Source organism: Malaya genurostris, chromosome 3 (assembly GCF_030247185.1).
Source record: "Malaya genurostris strain Urasoe2022 chromosome 3, Malgen_1.1, whole genome shotgun sequence".
In the NCBI taxonomy this organism is placed as follows: Eukaryota; Metazoa; Arthropoda; class Insecta; order Diptera; family Culicidae; genus Malaya; species Malaya genurostris.
In genome coordinates this window covers 234,459,894-234,467,900 of record NC_080572.1, presented here as the reverse complement: position 1 = coordinate 234,467,900, position 8,007 = coordinate 234,459,894, and the positions used below count along the sequence as shown (strand labels likewise).

The window sequence follows — 8,007 nt, the reverse complement described above, 5'->3', positions numbered from 1 at the left end:
GCTCAACCTCACTTGGGATGTTCTTGCATGCATATGATGAACATAACGCAAACAAATGACAAATGCATTTCATTAGGAAAATATTGAGACAGTCGAATCGAAAGAATGCTGCAATTGAATGATTTTGACCCATCATAACATTGGCACCATCTGTACCTAATCCTATCAAGTTCGTTGCATAGGGTACACCGTCATTCTCAAACTGCGAAACTATGAGTTTGTGTAGCGCAGTAGCAGTAGTATCCGTGAGTTAGAATTTTATAAAAATAATCATGAATGACTAGCGCATCATTCCACTTATATGTTCGAACTATCATTGGAAGAGATTTTTGACCTGCGAGATCAGTTGATTCATCCACTAAAAGACTCCATTTCTTGGTTTTCATTAGGTGAACAAGTTCATCTGTTTGACATTTACCAAAAACATTTTTTTGAATTGCAGTAATTTTCGTGCGACCAGTCCTCATATTCTCAGCAATTTTTAAATCTTGAAATATATCTTTAGCCGTTTTAGCAAAATTCTCAATCATGCTAGCTGAAGCATTGTTTCGAACTCCCCAAGCACAAAGTCGAAGTTCAGCCTCGACAGTACCATCACATTGAGATAAAAAGGTGGCCATGGAATGACTACTACCAATATTTTTTGACATGTCACCATTCGAAATATGCTTGGTTGTCTTGTCTTCCGTGTCTTTCTAGATCTGCAAAACCACCTGTACACTTTATATTTTGCTTACAAACTCTGCGTAGCGTAGAGACCTCCCTTTAAACTTGTAGTAATCCATTGAAGTTTTTTCTCCCACTCCTTCGTGTAATGTTGAACTACTTTCATTTTCGTTTTAGGTTTGATTTTTACCGAATCTGAATTAAAGAAAACATAAATATTATATTACAAAACTATAAAATTTTTCTTCAAAGTAAAGTATTCCCATTCAATTTCGTGTGTTTTGGATTTTGTATGTTTTGAACACCATGAAAAAAAATTGAACAGGAAAACACTTAAACGTTCGTGAATATGGCTTAAACACATTATACTTTTAAGAGCTTAAAAACATCGGTTCGTTTCAAAATGGCTATTCATGTTCTGAACTATTTTCACTTTTAATAACTATAATCTGAATTCTACCAACACCCCATCGCTACATAAGAATACAACATTGCATTATTCCGCACTTGCCACTAGCGTCACAAAGAAAACCCAACACCAGGCGAACGACCGTAACTAGCTTAAGCCGGGTATAATTAAACGATATAGATTATAAAAGATAACCCAACAGGTCGTTCATCGAGTGAGCTTCGGGATCAATCATACAATTATTAAGTAGTGATGGAAATTGATTTAACATTAATAAGAATTGTTGATTACAATCCGAATTACAGCTCGGAGGTTTGTGACAAATACTACAGATCATACGATGCGTCGATAGCCGAATCCGAATAAAATTCAATTGCACAGGTTTTCACTCTCACCCTCCGATTAAAATAAGCATAACATAACAGACGCATATACAAACAGATTGCGTTCCCGACAAACTGAATCGCTTTGTACTGGAAACTCGTCCCTCAATGCGTCTAAACAAAAGCCAGTTTTCACGGTTGAAACGTTTTAGAAATGATGCATGCTAGTATATTGAAAATAATTGTAAAATTTGATTACCTGGCGAAGATGAAAGTTCGGACTCCAGAGAAGAATTTTTAGCTCTAGGTTTTCCTAAACCTGAGGACAAATAAACAAATAAACCCAATTTTATTAAGCAATTGTTTATAACTCACATAGGCTACTCTCCTCCAGAATTGGATTTTTTTTCCAGTGTCGCATTCTCAGCATAGTTTTTCCTATGCGATTCTTGCCCACATTATCAGATCCGAATGAATTCCGAATGGATTCCGAATCAATTCCGAATCGGCGAAAATTTTCATTCGGAATTTCATGTGGAAATCATAATGAATTCCGAATCAATTCCAACTCCAGTGCAACAACCGATTCCGAATGAATTTCGCCTACAACCGGTTGATTCGGAAATCAGTCGGAATTGAGTGAGAAGATGCGGACTGAATTTTCAATTTGTCTTCTTCTTCTTCTTTCCCGATTTTGCACGTTTTCGTGCTGACTTTCAGTTTATTTTTAAATGAAAACATTACATAACTGATTACACACATTGAAATCTTCATGTTTTTCGGATATACAGAACTAGTAAATAACCAGTTCTTCTTAGAATTCCAACATAAACTGTTGAAATTCGCTGGAAATTAACAAAACGGCCTACCTTAGTCAGCATCATCCATTCCTCTAGCTGGAGTGTAATGAAATGGCTTAAGTCGCCTAAATTTTACACTAACACATTCATAAAATGAGCGAATATTCAATGACATTTATAATGTCACTGTCAATCAGGTTGATCGAGCAGCCAACTCAGGCGAAAATTCTAGCACTGAACCGATCGAGCACTGAAAAATCATGCAGTCGAGTAAGAATTCATTACGCATTCCGTCATTTCGATAATGTGGGTGACTGCTTTTACCTGTAATAAAAATAATAGGGCAACGGCTCCCTATTTCATCTGAGCTCCTATTTCCATCTCATCCCTTCACCTCATAACTTTGAACATGAATAATATTTTACAACCTACCGGAAGCAAACTGTGAAATGTTTTAAAATGATTTGAAAAGCTATTGTCACACTTTCCTATTGAAAGAAATGGTTTTAAATTCTTCGGTGATCGTTTTTTTCATATAAAATAAACTCACTTTTCAATTAAGGACACATTTTCGTCTCAAGATTTACAGTTCGTCATGTTTCTGAATATCTACTAAACGATTCGTCTCAAAACATGATCACTATTTCGCACAATTACACTACCATTGAATGCTGGATGACTTCATAATTAGTTATGTTCACTTGCCACTTGTTTAGTTAACGATTCAAAACTTCAAAAATTACCCGACAAACAATAAAAGTCTTAAAAAATATGAGATGAAAGTTTTTCACTTCGTTCACTTGATTGCGCTTTGTTTTCATCTCATTTGGTTTCGCAAAGTTGCCAAGTTATCTCACAATGTTACAAAACAAAAATTGTTTATCTTCCTCAAATTATCGTCAAAAAGTATGTTTTTGGTATCCGTGACATTAGTTTAATTATATAATTGATATTAATATTTCAATAAAACTGTTTCAGTTTCGAATATTACCAGATAGAACGTGTTAAATACTAATGAAATAACCATTGAGGCAAATCTAGTAGCACTGGTTTTATTCCGCTATACGCCAACATAACTCTGTGAAGTGTGTGTGTTTCATCGGTTGAGCACAGAGATGCCAGGTATTTTCAATTATATATATGTATTACTTTGTATAGAAAGTCTATATCTGTTCTATCTGTTTTCACTAATAAAATGATGTTAAAAGATAGTTCTTTAGATCTCCGTAAGCCATTGCCCCATTAATTAGATAATTCAACGAGTAAATTTTTTACCAATAATAATAATGTGGAAAAATCCTGGTGGGTACGGTTGTATCGTTTGAGTTTTATATCTGGCAGCGGTGAGGCAGTCACCAGAGGCAGCGGTGAGGCAGGTCACCAGAATGTCTGCCCAGCCATATTTTTCCAGCTGGCAGAGTTAAGTCAGCCATCTGGCAGCCATGCGTATTCGGGTGAGAATGTAATAGTGGAATATTTTGTTTTGATTGCTGTCGCCATTGCTAATTTATAGGATGAATAAAAGATCAACGATAGGATGGATAAAAATCCATTGAGATGAAATTAGGAGCAGAGTAGTGAAAACATCATTAGTGTTTTTAGCTGTTTTTTAAATATTAGTTGAATTTTCAAGAAATGTGAATCTATTCTCAACGTGGAGCAAGGCGAATGAAGCAGTAATATGAAATAGTTACAATGATTTTAGTGGCTAAATCGGGGTTTGAAGGCGACGTCCTTACAAATGAGATGAAATAGGGAGCCCTTACCCTATAATTATATAATTTTGTTCCTGAAAACTACCACTAACCCGCTCTGGCAAAATATGTTAATGCTGGATTTGGTGTCGCGGTTCTGCACTATCCACATTTTTACGATTTCGGAGCATTTTAAAAGACTCTTTCGTTCAATTCATCCGGAAACGGCACAAAAAAATCCTTTCAGTTCATATTTTCGACACGACTGGAACACGCAAAACGAGATACTCAGAGTGCACTGACAGAATTCGGGCTTACATGTGAGTACAGACTCTCATAGCAACAGACCGGCGAATACTTCTTGGGGAGCCAAACGAACCGTCAAATTCCTATGGTAGAGCATGGGAGTTTGACGGCTCGTTTGGCTCCCTAAGAGGTATTCGCCAGTCTGTTACTACGAGAGTCTGTACATGTGAGTACCGATTCAGACTTATCATTTTTTTAGCATCGGGTTTACATTTGAACCAGAATCCTGATTGAAAAAATATAGATGATTGAATTGGAGAGAAAAACAAATACACTCTCAAACCAAATGTATCAGTACGATGTTAAAAAATACAAGCACAAAAAATGAAAATCGGTATTTATCGGTATGAAAAATGAATAATCGGTATTTTTAGAGAACCAAAAGTGACACCAAAAGTGCCGTCTGGTTTAGAGTGGGTGCGTCAATATTCCTAAAATGCATGTATAAAGTTGCTTGCGCATTTAACACAACCACAGTAGCCAATGCAAAAAAAAGTATACCCTTTTCTCATTTGATGCGCTGTCAGTGTCACCGTACAGTGGGAAATCTAGGTTTACTTAATTTATGCTAATACTCAAAATAGAAGGATGTCGCCACTGTGCATAAGAGGTCCTTCGGAAAAGCAACTCGGCTAACCAGCCCCGGTCTCCCCTAAAGACCGATGCGATCAGGCATCGTGTTCAGAAAGGAATGCAACAGATATTTAAGGCTGCCCAATTGAGATCCAAGTGGAATTTAGGAGCATTCGAAATATAAAATAAAAACAAAACAATTACAGGAACATAATAGGGTATGTGAGTAGCGCACACGTTTATTTCTAGAAAACATACACTTTTAAACCTTAACTCTTACCTTCAAGTTCTGTTTCGACGCGTTGCTGTTAGAACTCTCTGAAACAGGAATATTGTTCATTCAAAATTTACAAGTTTATAAAAATATAAAACAAAAATTAATCAAACTTTACCAATTTCCTTCGGCTTCTGTGATTCTACGTTTCGAGAGCCAGCCGTCAGCAATTGTTTGAAAATAATGTCAAACGGTTTCTCGATGAAAACGAATGCCAAAAACGCTAAGAAATAACTAATTAACGTCACCGAACACAAAACCGATATCTGTGAAAAAAACGAATACGAATAAATTACCACTGTTTATGCGCAGCAAACATCAGAGACTCAGTTATTGCAAAACAAATATTTTGCGCCGAAAATGTTGATTTACATAAAATGCAATACAAACCGCTAGTGCAGCCGAAAGTCGCATGGCTTCGTGATGGTTGGCCAGCACCGCTTCCAGGACACTCATGTGTATCAGATAGATACTGAAGCTCAACCGTCCCGAGACCCGGATGAAGCTATTTTGCAGAATTCGGGATTCCCGAAGCCATCCGAACAGCGTCCCCGAGGCACTGAACATGTACACCAGAAAGATCACCCCCAAACAGATGGCGAAGGCCCACCGGTGCATTCCGGCGAAAATTCCCATCCAGAGAGAGGGTTTCGGAAAATCCAGATGGTGGAAAATGGGAGCCGGAAGGAAAAATATTGCCAACAGTGGAATGACCATATATTGACAGATTTTGAATAGCTAGAGAGAAAAAAAACAAGATATTTACGTTAGTTTTGTTTGTTCTGTTAGGTGAATTGTTCCATGTGAATACCTGCGACTCTCTGAGAAGCTTTGCGTTTTTGTGCACTCTGTGATAGATTATGCCCACGAACATTCCGGCGAAGTAACTGGCACAATGAACATCGGTTGTTTGGTAGAAATCTATGTACAATCTTTCGTACCACAGGCGCAAACTGTGCCCTCTGAAAATGGTAAATATTTATTGTATTAGCATAATTGAATCCAATTTTCATTGTTTGGCGCCAAAAATAAGAATCAAGTGATTACATTTCTTTTTGTTTCAAGATTTTAACTCTCACAGTCACGATTCAGATTAAAAAATCGACTTGATTTAATTTTTTTGTACGACAAACAAGTTTAATGCGCCGGACTCGTTAATTATCTGATGGTAGAATATATATATATATCTCTCTCTGAAAGACATTGAATGGTCAGGATTCGCTTCAACGACTGCAGTGATCTTCACCCCTCAGCTGAGGTCATCACAACATTTCGATTGCGCAAAAACCAACATCCTATACTGCAGTGCTCGTTGAATGCTCCCAACCGTAAAGTACCCGAAACCTTCGGCAATGTTAAATTAGAAGCGAATTAGAAGTCAGATATCATTTGGCACATTTACTTACTTGTTCGATATTGGCATCATGGCATCCAGTGAGTAAATGTATGTCCTTATGGCTGGAGCTGCAAATCCAATGCCGAACAGTACTCCCATGAGCCACTTGTAGGACTGAGGAAACCTGCGAAAAATCCGTCGTTGTTTTCTTCAATTGAAGACAGTAATCAGAACAACTTACCGCCACATGACCATCATCGCCACCAAACCGATTACGAAGAGTTGAAAATCTGCTGACAGGTACCAGGTATGGATCAGACAAAGCTCCTCCGGTTGATAGTAGTTGCTAATGTATAGGAAATTGATCCACCATTTTTTCCGACAGACGGCTTTCGATAATACCATGAACCGATAGGCCGAGGGACTGAATTGCAGCAAATCGGACACCGAAACCACATAGAGCATTACGGCAAGGTAAACCGGAAACGATCGCAAATATCGATTAACCAGGCCCAACCAGAGGTGACTTATATTGAACCGTTTGTTCTCGGTATATTTAACAAAAAACAATGCCAGAAGCAGACCACTAATGGCCAGAAAAATATTAACCGTGAAAGGGCAGATGGAAGCGATGATTTCCAACAAAGGGGTCGAATCGGCCTGCAAAAAAAACAAGAAAAGATCTTTCGAAAAGGGATAATCAAATGGAACTGGAACCTGGAATTACGTACGATTTCGACCTGTTCTGGATTTTGATTGGTAACCATTCGTTGGCCTATCAGCACATGGGAGTAGATCACAACGGCCATGGCAAAGACTCGTAGTGCATCCAGGAAACTGAGATCTCGTTGCAACTGACTGTCACCTGGTGCTTCCGTGAGACGGTGAATGTTCCTTCGAATCGAGAAGGCAGTTAACAGGTTGGACTCTGTAACAATAAAGTAATAAATTAAAAACTTCCAGTTTTCATTTTCTTAAAAGTTGAGCTTTACTCTTATCCTTCAGCGGTTTCTGGTAGTAGGCGTGGTCTCCCTTTTTTGCTAGTTTGGCATCGCAGTAGGTGGAACAGATCCCCAACAACGCAAGAAAAATAAGCACCAACCAGAATAGAATATCCCAAATATCTGCAAGTAGGCATTAACGAAAACAAACCTAGAGACTTGAGTGTAATAGTTTTATTATAATGTAATAATATAATAAAAGCGACGTCTGGTGAGAAATGGTTGCGTAAATTCTCCTAAAATATGTGTACAATGTGCAATTCAAAAGTTCCAGGACTTTTTAAACAGTGCGGCTTCTAGTGTCGCCATCTGTCTGAAATTTTTATCCGTCAACGTTCCATTTGAGCTAATTAGTTTTGATTCCTGGCTTGGTTTCGGGCTCATATTCAAAGCACCATGTTTCATCACCAGTCACAATCGAATATAAAAAGTTTGGGTCCTTTTTGGCAGAGCCGCAGCAAGCATTTCTGGCGCTCGAGGCAAACTCAAAAGTACTCAAATTTTTTAACGAACACCATGAAGACGAACACACATTATTTCATTTTCCTGTAAGGTTAAGTAACATTTTCAATTTCAATTGAAATATACTGTTGAGAGGGATTTCATTCGTGTGATGTCCAGACTC

The 8,007-nt window shown here is 37.8% G+C and overlaps 1 protein-coding gene across 1 annotated transcript in view; it reads right to left on the bottom strand.

Annotated features, from left to right (window-relative positions):
- Positions 1-4,990: 4,990 nt before the first annotated feature.
- The window catches only part of LOC131434243 (uncharacterized), a 48,624-nt gene continuing 45,607 nt past the window's right edge, over positions 4,991-8,007 (bottom strand). Inside the window, exons 18-25 of the mRNA XM_058600897.1 lie at positions 7,374-7,505; positions 7,113-7,309; positions 6,623-7,041; positions 6,452-6,565; positions 5,857-6,007; positions 5,436-5,783; positions 5,164-5,311; positions 4,991-5,089 (exon numbers count right to left, since the gene is read on the bottom strand). Of these exons, the coding sequence (XP_058456880.1) occupies positions 5,034-5,089; positions 5,164-5,311; positions 5,436-5,783; positions 5,857-6,007; positions 6,452-6,565; positions 6,623-7,041; positions 7,113-7,309; positions 7,374-7,505 (1,565 nt within the window). The 3' untranslated portion in view covers positions 4,991-5,033. The remainder of the gene's footprint in view (positions 5,090-5,163; positions 5,312-5,435; positions 5,784-5,856; positions 6,008-6,451; positions 6,566-6,622; positions 7,042-7,112; positions 7,310-7,373; positions 7,506-8,007) is intronic.